This window comes from Alligator sinensis, unplaced genomic scaffold (genome assembly GCF_000455745.1).
Source record: "Alligator sinensis unplaced genomic scaffold, ASM45574v1 scaffold404_1, whole genome shotgun sequence".
NCBI lineage: Eukaryota > Metazoa > Chordata > Crocodylia > Alligatoridae > Alligator > Alligator sinensis.
In genome coordinates, this window is record NW_005841839.1 from 3203491 (window position 1) to 3217816 (window position 14326).

The 14326-nt window shown below is 41.1% G+C and overlaps 1 protein-coding gene across 1 annotated transcript in view; it reads left to right on the forward strand.

Moving 5' to 3' along the window:
* EEF2KMT (eukaryotic elongation factor 2 lysine methyltransferase) overlaps nucleotides 1–11254 on the forward strand; it is a 14455-nt gene extending 3201 nt beyond the window's left edge. The window contains exons 2-8 of the mRNA XM_025203577.1: nucleotides 146–187; nucleotides 1957–2016; nucleotides 5978–6079; nucleotides 6267–6400; nucleotides 7891–8198; nucleotides 9595–9744; nucleotides 10459–11254. Coding sequence (XP_025059362.1) covers nucleotides 146–187; nucleotides 1957–2016; nucleotides 5978–6079; nucleotides 6267–6400; nucleotides 7891–8198; nucleotides 9595–9744; nucleotides 10459–10559 — 897 coding nt within the window. The 3' untranslated portion in view covers nucleotides 10560–11254. The remainder of the gene's footprint in view (nucleotides 1–145; nucleotides 188–1956; nucleotides 2017–5977; nucleotides 6080–6266; nucleotides 6401–7890; nucleotides 8199–9594; nucleotides 9745–10458) is intronic.
* Nucleotides 11255–14326: the final 3072 nt, after the last annotated feature.

Consider the following 14326-nt stretch of genomic DNA (forward strand, 5'->3'; position numbering starts at 1 on the left):
CTGTCGGTGGGGGCGAGCCGCGCTGCCTCGCGCTGGCGCCCGCAGACGTGGGGGCTACGCCTCGCAGCAGAGCGCAGGCCTGGACCCCCTCCTTGGTTTTGTCAGGACATCGCTGCCGGGTTTCTAGACGTAAATCGTGCCGTAGCAAACGAGCCAAACTAGAGATGAGCCTGCTCACAGCCTGGGGGTAGGGAGACGTGTCTGACCAGAGTTTATAGCATGAAGCCATCTTTAAAGTGAATATGCGGCCAACGAGTCCTGGAGGTTGCCACAGCGGATATTAAAACTTGAAGTGAAAATTCCTCAAGGCACGTTCATGTTTTCCTCACCTTGATTTGTAGATGCCAAGAAGGAAGGGGTGGGGGGGAAGGGTAAATCAAGGCCAGTATCCTCATAGAAAACCCAGAGAGGCCAAACATAGGATTCATGTTGTTCTGCCATCTATCATCTAAATGAAGGAAAAGGAAAAAAACAAACCAATAACACTATGAATGTGTCTGAAGAATTTTCCTTTCCACTAATGATGTTTGGCAGCCTTGAGATTTGTTCAGCAAATCTGTGGGCCAGATTCTCAACTGATGTACAATCAGCAGTCACATTGCTAACTTCAACATAGTCAAATTATAGTAGGTAATTATCAAACCTTATATAGCACACTTCAAGCCCCAGATAGTAAAGGTAATGGTTGTTGACTGCAATGATTCAACAGCAAAATCACTCCGTTTCCAAGCTAATTCCAAGTAGTGTTCATTTGGAGGATTCTGTTTTGTTTACTAAAATGCCTGTTGGTTTAATAAAAGATACCAAATTCACCCAAGGAACCTTGTCTGCCTATGTGCTTCATAGTTTAATTCGTCTGTTCATGGTGTCTGCTATTAGAGCAAAGGGTTTGTTTTGGTTTTGGGGGGTTTTTTTCTGAAATTAAATCAGTTCACCATAGAATATTTGCAGTATGTTCAGAATGGTTTGCAACTCCTATTACAAGTTTATTAGCACAAAATTAAAGGTGTCCGAGTATAGCAGACAGTACACACCACCAATTATTCTTCTAGAATAGTCTGTAATATATGTCATGTAATATCATCACTGTTCAGAAATCTATATCAATATAAGTTGACCCATCTGCAGTAAAGTAACTTTTTCACAGAACAATTTCCAATAAACAGAATTTGCAGTTCACAATGGCAGCGGATTGAAACATTTCAGGACATCTGTTCCCCTTTCCTACTGAGTTTTACTACAGTTGTATTCACTACCAGTATGTCCCACTGCTGTCCCTCTTCCCATTCAAGTCTGCTGGTAACAAGGGACCAGATTTCTATGTGCTTGTTCTATGTTAGCGGTCCCTCTGATTGCAATAGAACTTGTCACATGAGCAAAAGGGAGCAGGACTGGCTATAACTGCGTCAGTACAAGTCTTGATACATCTAAGCGGCTATTGAATCTGTATTGAAACAGTAGTTACAAGATTTTGACTAACACCAGCAAATGTAATAGACCTATAACTGTACAGCCACAGATAAATTTTGATCATAGTCTTTTGATGCTAAGGTTCCAGTGTTTAAAGTTCAGCTCTTCAACTGGAGGAGGGATTTAATATTTATTACTTAACTGGGGGAGTGTGGTAAAAGTTTTATATATTACTGAAGGGGAATTAACCAATTTGTCATCTGATTTTCATCTGTCTTGTGGTACTGTCTTTATGCCACTAATAACTATACATTTGTATGGCAGGGACAGCTATGAATATAATAGATTACACTAATGTCACCTTTTACTGCAGCCTGTTTTGTTTTCGTACCATTCCGGAATTGTGCAGTATTTCCCTCCCCCCTGCCAAGCATTTTCCATGCCCTGTTTACTGGAGTTTGTCAAAAAATTCAGTGTATGTTGCTCAGGTGTTGAGGAAGAGGATCTGAATTTTTCCTCAATGTTCTCGTCTCTCCTTTTGTTTAGGACCTTGAACAAAAATTAAAGAATTCAGATTCCCTGTTCCTGCTGGATATTTTGCAAAAGGTAAAATGTGTTAATTTTATATCTTCACATTTAACATTTGTACCACACAGCAGACTAGAACTAATCACAAAGTTAAGAAGCTCCTTGGTATAACAGAAATAGAAATAATCTTTTCACTGAAGTGCTGGAACAGGCTACCCAGAGAGGCTGTGGAATCTCCATTCTTGGAGGTTTTTAAAGCCTGGCTTGACAGAACCCCTGGCTGGGTTGATCTAGCAATGGTCCTGCTTTGAGCAGGGGGTTGGATTACATGGCCTCCTGAGGAAAATTAGGGTTGGAAGTGACCTATGATTGTACCCTTTTAAATGGTAACTTAAAATAAAAAAGACCAAAAAGTTCAAAATCATATAAAATTAGGGGTGGAAGGGACCCCAGAAGATAATCTAATCCAACCCTCTGCTAAAAGCAGGACCATCCCCAACTGTATCATCCCAGCCAAGGCTTTGTCCAGTCAGGTCTTACCATCCTCCAAGGATGGAGATTCCACAGCCTCTTTAAGTAGCCTGTTCCAGCATTAACTGCCTTCCTAGTGAGAGAGTTTTTCCTAATATCTAACCTAAATTTCCCGTCCTGCAACTTAAGACCATCGCTCTTCGTTTTGTCATCTTCCACCGCTGAGAACAGTCTGGCTCCATACTCTTTAGAATCATCCCTCTGGGAGTTGAAGGCTGCTATTAAGACCCCTCTTAGTCTTCTCTTCTCTAGACTAAGACCAGTTCCTGCAGCCTTTCCTCATAAGTCCTGTTACCCAGCCCCCTAACAATTTTCATTGCCCTCTGCTGCACTCTCCAATTTGTCCACATACTTTCTGTAATGGGGAGTCCTAAACTAGACACAGTACTCCAGATATGACCTCACCAGCACCAAAATAGAAGGGCAACACTCTTGGCAATGTTCCTACTGTTAGCATTCTTGGCAACTGCTGCCTCATATTCAGTTTATTGTCCAGTGTAACCCCCAGGTCCATTTCTGTAGAGCAGCTGCTTAGCTAGTTAGTCCCCAGCCTATACCAGTACATGGGATTGTTCCATCCTAAGTGCAGGACTTTGCACTTCTCCTTATTGAACCTCATGTCATTTCTTTTCATCTGATCCTCCAATTTGTCTAAGTCTTTCCAAATCCTAGCTTTGCTATCAAGTGCATCTTCTACTCCCCACAGCTTGCCATCTATCATTTGCACATTTGCTAAGGGTGCACTCTATGCCATCTTCCAGGTCCTTGATGAAGACACTGAACAAAACTCACCCCAGGACCAACTCCTGGGGCACTCCACTTGAAGCTGACCAGGCTGTGGTTCCCCGGATCCTCCTTCTTCCCCTTAGAGATGAGCACTATGGGCTCCAATGCTCATGCAGGGAGGCTGCACCAACATGCTGTAATTACAGTGTGGAGCTGATTCACTTAATCAAGTCTGCTGGGGTGTGCTTTAAAGCTGGTTCGATGAGCTTTAGTTTAAAGCTCCCCACCACCATTTTTCAGCATGGGGATACTTATACATATGACACTTTGGATGCTTTTAATTGGTGCCACTCTCCGAGCTGCACTAATTAAAGCACCTCCCCATCCCTGCCTCCTGTAGCAAGTGTATAAATGTCCTATATTTGCCCTTTTCCAATCATCTGGGACCTCCCTGAGTCACCACAAGTTTTCAAAGATAATGGCCAGCGACTCTGCAACCACATCAGCCTACTCCCTCAGCTCCCTTGTGTGCATCCTGTCTGGCCCCATGGAATTGCAGACATCCAACTTTTCTAAATATTCCCTAACCTGTCCTTTCACTACAGTCAACTGGTCACCTGCTCCCCAAACTGCTGCCAGTTGCAGTAGTCTGGGAAATTACTTGCCTCTGAAAACAAAGGTGAAAGAGGCATTGAATACTTCAGCCCTTTCTGCATCCTCTGTCACTAGGTTGCCTCCCCCATTTAGTAAGAGATCCACACTTTCCCTGGTAGTTATCTTCTTGCTGACATATTTGTAGAAGCCCTTTTTGTTATCCTTCATGTCCATTGCTAGCTGAAACTCCAGTTGAGCTTTGGCCTTCCCAACTTCATCCCTGCATACCTGACCAGTACTCTTATACTCCTCCCCAATTGTTTGTCCAAGTTTTCACTTCTTGTAAGCTTCCTTTTTGTGTTTTAACTTACTCAAGTGATCCCTGCTAAGCCAAGCTGGTCTTCTGCCACACTTGCTAGTCTTCCTGTGCATCAGGATGGCTCATTCCTGCCCCCTCAGTAAGGGTTCTTTAAGATACAACCAACTCTCTTGGACTCCTTTCCCCCTCAGGACAGGCCTTCCAGAGGATCCTGCCCATAAGTTCCCTGAGTCAGTCAAAGTCTACTTTTCTGAAGTCCAGGGCCCAGTCCTGCTCTCCTTCCTTTCTTTCCTCAGCATCCTGAATTCAATCATCTCTTGGTCTTTGCTGTCTAGGTTGGCATCCACGTCTTCATTCTCCACCAAGTCTTCCCCATTTGTGAGCTACAGGTCAAGAAGATGATGACCCCTAGTTGACCTCTCCAGTACTCGCACCAGGAAGTTGTCCCCAATATTCTTCAAAAGCTTCCTGGATTGCCTGTGCACTGATGTATTGCTCTCCCAGCAGATATCAGGGTGACTGAAGTCCCCCCCTAAGAACCAGGGCCTGTGATCAGGAAAACTTGCTCACTGTTTGAAGACAGCCTCCTCATTGTCCTCCTCTGTAGCAGACACCCACCTTGACATCACCCTTGTGATGGATTTGATTCAGATCTAGAATTAATGATAAATGAATTCAAATATACATTTAAATCACTGTTTATGCCCAGTAGAAACTAACAAGACTCCACGAAACTGTTCCCAGCTCTGGGAGCACAGAGAACATCAGGTCTTTCGTTTTATACTTCTTGCATATGTAGAATTCCTGAGTGAGGTGTTTACACAAGTGGAAAGTATGGATTTGGAGTTAAGATCCACCAAGCCAGTGCAAACACACAATTTCACGTTATAAGCAAGTCATCCTATGCCATCTCATATACCCATGGTGTTATAAGAATAACTTGAGGGACAAATTCAGCCAGGAAAGTGGTTTATTATAACTTACCAATATTTGCTAGGGGCAGTTAAGAGCATCAGAAGCCTTACTTTCCAACTGCTCTTTTCCTGAGGACCAGCCTAACACTTACCGAGTGAACATTAGCAGGATTTGAAAAAGAGAGGGCATGATTTTGCCTGGAGACTGTTTCATGGCACCATTGTAGAGTATATCATGCTTTATGTAGAGTTTATATATAGGGCCCAGTCTGGCAAACTGGAAAGTTAAAAAAAAAATACCCAACAAAACCATGCAGAGGAAAGAGCCAGACTAGATTTCCTCTCCATTTTAGTGTTTATTTTTAAAGGAGCCAAGTGGAACATACATAGGCTTCCTCAGAACTGTGACCTAACCGTGTCAGAGTTGATACTGGTGTGTATTTTTGAAGTGAAATCTCTTAGCTGAAAATTGAAAGCACTGTGCTTCTCAGGGGACAGAAGTGAATAGTAGTCACTATTCATGTTCTGTTCCTTCAGTGCTTCTAACAAAATGCTCAGCTGAGAGTTGGTTATTCTGCAATTTGCATTTTATCATTTCAGACTATTCTTCACCCCTTAAGCATGAAATATCCCCCTTCTGTGAAGTACAGAAGATGCTTTTTAGCTGAACTCATTAAAAAGGTAGTCTTTGGTTTTATATTGCTTGGTATTTCATTTTTTTCCATCTTTTAATGTGGTTCTCTCTGCTGGACCAGTTCTTAAAAATAGTTTGAACATACACTTTTTTGACAACATTGGCCCAGGCTGAAGTGATTGTTTATTATAACAAAAAGTATCATTAAATGCAAATATTATGCCCAAGGATAAAATAAAATGGCATTCAACTATGCACTTATTGTCTGCGTTTAAATAAAATACCCAGGGATCTGAAATTCTCCACTGTTCTTTCACACAGCATGAGTCTACAGCAGCAGAACCCTTAGATGAATTATATGAAGCACTAGCAGATACTTTATTTAAAGAAGAATCTACCCACTGTTATAAGAACTACTTACTGGTAAAAAGCTAATGATGTCTTCATTGTTACAAGTCTGTTTTATCATTTAAACTGAGCCGTAATGGGCTTAAAAATAAAGCCCAGAAAGCCTAGGAAGAAAGTACTTCTTGCCTTTTTCTAGATGTTAATATTGATTTTAAAATAAATGATATGCTGCTTATGCTGATGCTTCGTTTTTCCCTTTCAGCCCACAGGAGAATCTATTACACTTTCAGAGACTGTGGCAATTATCTCACAGGGAACCACAGGACTTGTCACATGGGATGCTGCCCTTTATCTTGCTGAATGGGCAATAGAGAATTCTACAGTTCTCAATAACAGGTAATGGATTCCTACATACCTGTAAAATTGCATTTAGAAAGCCGAGAAGACAGAGCTGACTTAAATGTTTTCACTTGTATTGAAAATGAGTTACTTGAGCATAATTTTACATTGCACCAAAAAAATAAAAAGTACAAAACCTATAGAAATGCATAATATTAAGTCCTAGACAAAAGAATCCAACCCAGATATTGAGAAAACTTAGTAGGATTCCAATTTCCCTTAAAACATGTTCAAATCATCAGTAATAAGAGGTTCATAAAATACTTCCATCTTTCATCTGAACATCTTAGAGCACTTCACTAGTGAATTGTACTCAACATAGCTCCCAGGAAGCAGTGCATACATATTTTCTAGTTTTGCTGATGGTTTAGCTGAGGCACATAGAAAAGAAAAAGACTTGCTTATGGCATTATAGAGACTAGAAACCAAGAATTCTGATTTTGTTGCTAGGCCACACTGTCTCCCATTTATTATTTCTGCGATTTGCCTTTATTGCTGGAGTGAAGCATTAATGGACTAACTGCTGCTCTTTTTTGTCATTAGGGTATAACAGCTGAGCTTTGATACAGGAGAGTTCATAGTTTCATTGAGTTTAAGGCCAGAATGGATCTTTAGATAGTGTAGTCTGACCTTCTCTCCATTACAGGTCATTAAATATCACCTATTGAGCCCAACAATTTAATTAGACTAAAGCATTTCAGCCCTCAGGAGATTACGTGCGCGCCCCAGACAAAAAACAGGAGAGTTCAAGATACCCCCACCATGGGCCCCTGCAACGCGGGGAATTGATTACATGAGTTACATTCAGATGATCCTAGTGAGCGACCCATAGTTCATGCTGCAGAAGGCAGCAACCCACTGCGTACAAGGACTCTGCCAATCTGACCTGGGGAAAGTTTCTTCCCAACCCAAATCTGGCAGTCAGTTTGACAGTGAGCATTCAAGTAAGAGATCAGCTAGGGGAAGAATTTTGTCTCCGTTGCTAGGTCACACAGAAGCAGTTTCCCCTTTGGCAAATATCAGATCATATGCAGCCTGTAGTATTAGACTCCATCTGACTTTTTTAGTAGTAGTAGTAGTAACCCTCCCCTCACCCCCCCAGATACAGGATCAAGGACATCCAGTTTTTTGGGGTGGAAGAGTTGCTTAGGGTGGTCCAAAGAGGTATAGTTAGGATCATAACACAAAACTTAAAAAGGAGAGCATTTAAATATGACCATCTGCAGGTAGTAATATTGTTCTGAGCTTCAGGAGATGTTGGTTTTATACAGCTTTTCACTCCCCTATTTATTAAGATTCAGTTATAATTATAAAAATGGATTTCTTACTCGTAGCACTTAGAATTAGGATAGAAACTGTTCCAGTAATCCTGGAGTAAACTATCTGATTTTTCTTTTTGAAGGGTACATGTCATGTTTTTCAAATTTCATAATTGGCTGTTGTTTAGTTTCCCAGTAAAATTCTTATTTTATTCCATCAACCTTCAGGACAGTCTTGGAATTAGGAAGTGGAATTGGCCTCACAGGAATAGCAATCTCCAAAGCCTGTAATCCAAAGGCATATATATTTAGTGACTATCATCAGTGTGTCCTTGAGCAACTGAAAGAAAATATCTACTTGAATGGCTTTGTTTTGGAATCCGAAGACGTGAATTGCACCAAAATGCAATCTAGAGACCAAACAGCCAAAAGAGTGGGTTTCCAAGGACCAAAAGTAGCTGTTGCAGAACTTGATTGGGAATCAGTTACACAAGAGCAGCTTTGGGAACTTCATCCAGATGTTGTCATTGCAGCAGGTACAAGACATTCTTGGTCACTTTGTTAAGGGATAACGTAATACAAATAATGAAAATAATAATAAAAATAAACATATATTAAGTATAGAAATTTACCGAGTCCAGATGATCAGTCTACCAATCATACCTCAGTGCACAAAGCATGACAGTATGTAACACATTAATTTGTACTTAATTTTACCATCCTGTCTTCAGCCCAATATTCAACAATTGTTTACTGCTCATTGAAAAAGAAATCATGTTTCTTTTTTTATAATTTCTCCTCCTCTTAAAACTGGAGGCAAACTCTACATCATCCAGAGCCCTAAATGGCACCAATTGGCATGGCTGTCATTTTTAGACAGATTCATGTGCATTAAGGAAATATTTCTTTTACGGCTCTTATTTATCTAGTTAGCTTGAAGAGTTTGCTGCATTTTCTTACATACAACATGCCCCCCCAAATAAAACACAAAGTTCCTGTAAATAAAAAGTGATGAGACTTGTAATGTGGAAACAACAAGATACTACCAGTAGGTCATTTGTTGCTTCAGACACAAACTACAGCAGTCAGCCATTAACTCTGGCTTCAAGAGGATTAAGACTAGACTTCAACCCTTCAGCTTGCCAAGCTAGAAACAAGCAGCAACCATCCTGACAGTGGCATTGCATGCACAGCAGGATTTTTTTTCCAGCAAAGAAAATAGCTGATTTGGATGAGAAAGGTGTTGTATGCAGGAAAATACAATAGCAGCAAGCCTAATAATACAGACTAACCATATCGAAACTGCATAACTGTAAGCAGTGGCAACATTTCCTCCATATTTTGTGACTAAGCAAACTAACTGCCTGAGAGTTCAGGTGAGGAAGCCTGCAATGCGATGCTTCGAATCTATTGTCATACAAGTACATTCCACACACACACATACGAATCCTGTCTATTACATAGGGCATTGAAAGTGTTCAATAGCCTATAACAACCAAAGGGAAAAGGTCCAAAACTGAGGATTAAGTATCATACTCTGTTTTCTAGATAACGTGCTACACTAAGGCAGTGATGATCTTTTTCATCAGTGATCCATAATCATGTATTGGCTTCTGTATGACCCCTTTGCATGTTGCAGGTGTTCAGAATCAAGAGTCAAACTACCAAAGCTTAGTGAGCAGAGGTCATTACAAAAAGACTAAGAGGTGGTTGAATCATAGCCCTGAACTATACCACTAAAACTTCCCCTGAAATACAGAAAATGTTACATTGAAGAAACAGTTTCCACCATTAGAAAATTACTCAAGCGAAATTATGATTTATGCTCAATCCTTTATAATAAGATGTTGCAATGTAGACTTCTATCAGTTCTGTTTCAACCTATAAAAAGGATTTTTTTTTTAACTATTGAACCCTCTCCTTTTTGTGTAGATGTGGTCTATGACCCAGAGGTAACTTTATGCCTAATTGGCGTACTACAAAAGCTTTCTGCTTCCAAAGCCAAAGGAAAAAATCCCGAAATCTACATTGCCTTCACGATTCGTAATCCAGACACATATCATCTGTTCCAGACTGAACTTGGTAGGTGTCTTGCTGGTTAAATTCACTGGAATGTGGACTCCTTTCCAGTTTCTTAGCATGTTAGAGATGAATAGAGCAGTTCTTGATTGTGACTACTGTCTCTTAAACCCTTATTCCTACATTTTGATCTATTGGGATCTGTTCAAGAGTAGTGGTCTATCCACATGGGTAAGCTTTCAGGATGCAGATGTGTCTTCTTCTTGTATCTGGCATTTACTATACTGTCAATGTTTACTGTACTAGACAATGTACTGTACTGCCTGCTTGAGGCGAGTTGCAAGACAAGTGATCCTTAACAAAGGGAATATGGCAGTTAGTAGCAAAAGATCATCTCTGTGCTCTAGTGTTTTATCAGCAATAGCTCAGATGAGACCTGAAACTGAGGTTTTTGTTTAATAGTTATTTAAATAAAGGGGAATAGATTCAGTAGTGCTGAGGGAAAACGTGTGGCCTCAAAATTCAGACTTCTGTGGCATACAAAGATGAACAGAAGGTATTTAGTCAAGTGGTTAATTAACAAAATTGTGCTGCATGTATGGCACAAACATATTAAGATTTTTCTTTTTTAAGCACATACCCTGGATACTTATCAGTCCCTTGCTTTCACTGACTATTAAAAACTCATTCTTACAGGATTGGGCACACTGCCAAATCTATATCTTGAATCTTATTAGCAAAAGCATTTATCGCATTTCTTTCTGTTTTCCTTTCTAGGTAAAGTTGGGATTGGATGGCATGTCATTCCTACTCAGAAGAAGAACCTGTTCCCATATGACACACATTCAGACATCACTATTCTACAATTACTTTTATAAACCCAGTGTTATTGCTAGGAGTTAACAGATTAAACTTGAAAAAACCTAGCATTATGTCCCCACAAGCAGGAGCATGCAGTTGCCACGGGGAAAAAAAGAGTACAAATTTGTGCCACTGCTTTTTGCCCCAGCAAAAAGCCCCAATATATGGGATTAGTGTGAGGAAAATGCTCTGGATGGGGTAGGGGAGGCTGGGGCCAGCACCTGGCTGTCCCAGCAGCCTTACCTGGGGTCCTGAGGGCCTCTAGCAGTAGTGATCCAGGCTCATGGAGCTTTGGCCAGCCAGGCTCCAGTTTCGGGTAGCACAAGTGCTTTTTTCCCCTCTGTGTGCTTTTTTTAATATACCAGAATTTCCTGGTATCTAAATTTGGCTCTGCGCTGCGGATATGCAGCATGGATAGCCAAATCACCTGTGGCTGGTGCGTTTTGCAGCACCTCAAAAGCCTTTGAGGTGCCTCAAAAATGCACATGTGCACTCATGTGAATGCAGCCCAGTTGATTATGCAACTGAGCTCAGATTCTTTAGCTGTACTTGATAAGGAGGCTCAGGAAGCAAATTTGGACACTATTACCCATTCATTAAGATCAGTCCTGCAACATGTGGCATTCAGCAAGATACTCTACCATGGTCCTAAAATCATTAATGTTTTTCCTGTAGGAAATGGTTGTTTTATATTAAAGAAACATTTCTATTTGCTCTTGCTTCTGAGCTGTCTTTTTCAGATTTGTGCCAATACCACAAATAAAATCTCTGCCACAGATGTATACATCTTAGTGTAGGTAATGTTACATGTTGCACTTAGATCATAGTAAGCATTAATACAACTTATAATTTTTTCTGAGCAGTTGCATGTTAATGCTTACTATGATCTAAATATAGATCATTTTACCACACCGGAGTCTTGAACTGCACTAGTGCAGACCCCAGGCTGATACCAAAAAACAAACAAAACAAAGTAGCTGATTTTCAGTCCCAGCCCTGGGATCACACAGGAGCTGGTTCAAAGCTCCAGTGCAGTGCCAGGGCTGGGAGCCCAAAGCTGTTTGTCCAGCTCCCCGCTTTCCACTGCACTAGAGCCTTGCTGGTTTAAGAATGTATGGATGCAAGTTTGATTTTACAATTTGGTACAGCAGACAGACAATAGGAAGATTCTGTGGCTTGATGCATGACATTTAAGAACTAGACCGATAATATGTTCAATGAGCCCAATTGAAAGGAATGTCTGGTAAAGGAAAAAAGGGTTGTCTGTCAGAAGACTGTTTCTAGCAAAAAAAAAAAAAAAAAAAAAGAGGCAAGCTCTTATCCAAGGAATACAAAATTGCACAAATAACATTTGACAGACCTAAGGGGCAGAACTGATCTCATTCAAATCATTTTGTTACTTTTAGACAGAAGTCATGCATTATAACCAATGGCAAGATTTTCTTATCAAGCAGTACCACAATGGGCAGGCTTTTAAATATACACAGGGCAGGCATTTAACAAGAAGCTAGTGCCTGTATGCATTTTAAGCATATTAGACCCCAATGCTGCAAACAGATGAGCAGAAGTCCCCTAACTCCATTTCCCCCGCTCCCCATTCCTTCAAAAGAGGGCTACACAATGTTCCCTGAACATTAAAACATAAGCTCTTTAGGATGAAAGGAAGTAAACTTCAAATACTATGGACCTTCATGGACAATGAGACCTAGTAGTTCCAACCAAGATCAAGGTCCTGTTGCATTAATTGCTATACAAAATAATTAAGCATTAGTTCAGTCTTTGAACTATCAATATTGCTCCCCTGTGAAGACCACTGATTCCCCTGCTGTTACAGAGGACATGTCAGAAGTAGGGTAAAGGTGGCTGCACCTTTGACTGCTGTATGTACAAAAAATACCACTAACATTTGGGAAACCAGAACCTTCACCTTGGTGTCAACAGATTATGGGTTCAGTTCAGTCAGACTGTTTACTACCCTAGAAATTAAATGCGCTTGGTAGAACTGTTGTCATGAAGAGAAATGGTTTTCACAGAGGGATTTTTAACAGTAGCTCATACTCAGAAAACTAGTTACACTTCCTGGGATGCAGCCTGGCCTACAGCCTGAGGGCTCTTGCATCCTTGTTCCCAAAACCACACATCATAGGACAAGAATCCAAATATAACCAGTGACTCATGAGGAGCTGATCAAGCATACTACACTGTGCTTCCCAATAGCAGAGGCAGCCCTCAGCACCCATCTATATCCAGAGAGAGGGTCAAAAGGAAAGAATCCAAGCAGGTTACACATTTTAACATCATAGATCAGGGAAACCCGAACTCAAAGGGGAACTGCCAGTCTAATATAAATCAGGAAGATCCAGGCAAATGAACTGTCAGTGACCCATTCAAGTCACTAGGACCCCTGTCAAACATCACATTTATCACACTATTAATGTGTTATTCACACAATAAATTGATTGCATCATGCGTTAATTTGAATGTGGCATGTTTAAGTTTAAAGCAGTGCCAAGGAACCCAGCACTGGAGACCAGTCCCTAATGCTGGGCTGTCTGGTGCCACTTCAAAGGACCAACAGGGTAGGGAGCCCAGGATCACAGTCCAAGGCTTCCCACCAACAATTTTAAAGCTGCACTAGAGACCCTGGCACTGGGGACTGGCGTCTGATGCCATACTACCCAATGCTTTTAAAAGGATGTTTGATGGAATCTGAAAAGTTTTATCCCAGACCCTAAAGAAAAATCACACGTCCTGCTATACCAGATCTTGAATGTCAAGTACAGCAGCATGCACAGTTTTGGGGAAGTGACAAATTCATCAGATCCCATCATACAGTTGAATCAGTGTCCACCAGGAGCCTAGATTTTAAGGAAAATGAGATCTATATTGTACATGCAATTAAAATGAAGGTACCTGTATATGCCTAGCCACAAACTGCATACGGATGGATACAGAAAGATTTCATGGACTTACACATTGCCACACAATATGCCAGACCTGATCTGAAATTAATATAAATGTGTCTATTTGCACCAAACAGGAGCAAGTAACCTTACATCTTAGGTTAAGTGCAGTCTTTCAGCACCCCACTGTTCTGCATATCCAGCGGGAACAGATCTAATAGTGGCAAAGGCCACTGTAGTGCCGACACTGCTGCCACCACCTGCAGGCAGTCACCGTGCCCCCCACCACCACCTCTGGGGGCACACAGTGTTCATGCTGTAGTCCCCCATGTCCGTGCTAGGAAGCTGTGACAGATGTGCAGTCAGTTTAACAATGGACTCCACAGTATCCAGAAGTACATCAGAGGATTGTTTCCTTACAATCCTCAAGCCCTTACTGGGCAAATAAATTCCCCTTCTGTAGTCTGCCCTAATAGCCATGGCTCCATTTAACAGTGGGCAAGCACATAAGCTGGTTGGTCCTACCGAAACAACAGCAGTCTCAACCTTTTTGGACTTGAGGTATCCCTAGATAGATCCCTCAGGAAATGCCAGCTCTTCATTTTCACTCTTTTGTAACTATTGAATATAGAGCAGTTTTTCTGTTGCAAAGAACTCAGAAAAGCCACAAATATAGATTTCTATTGAAAACTTGGGGTTCATTTTGAGTCATATTTGAAAACTTAACGCTTACATTGTGTGGCATCCCATGGCACTTTTGAAAGGATCTCAAGATTGAGAATCACTGCGCTAAAAACCATCAAATAGCCTAAAGTGGGAATATGTTTAATTAGGGTTCAAGGTTAGCAGTTGAGAAGCATGGAGTTCGCACTGATCAGAGC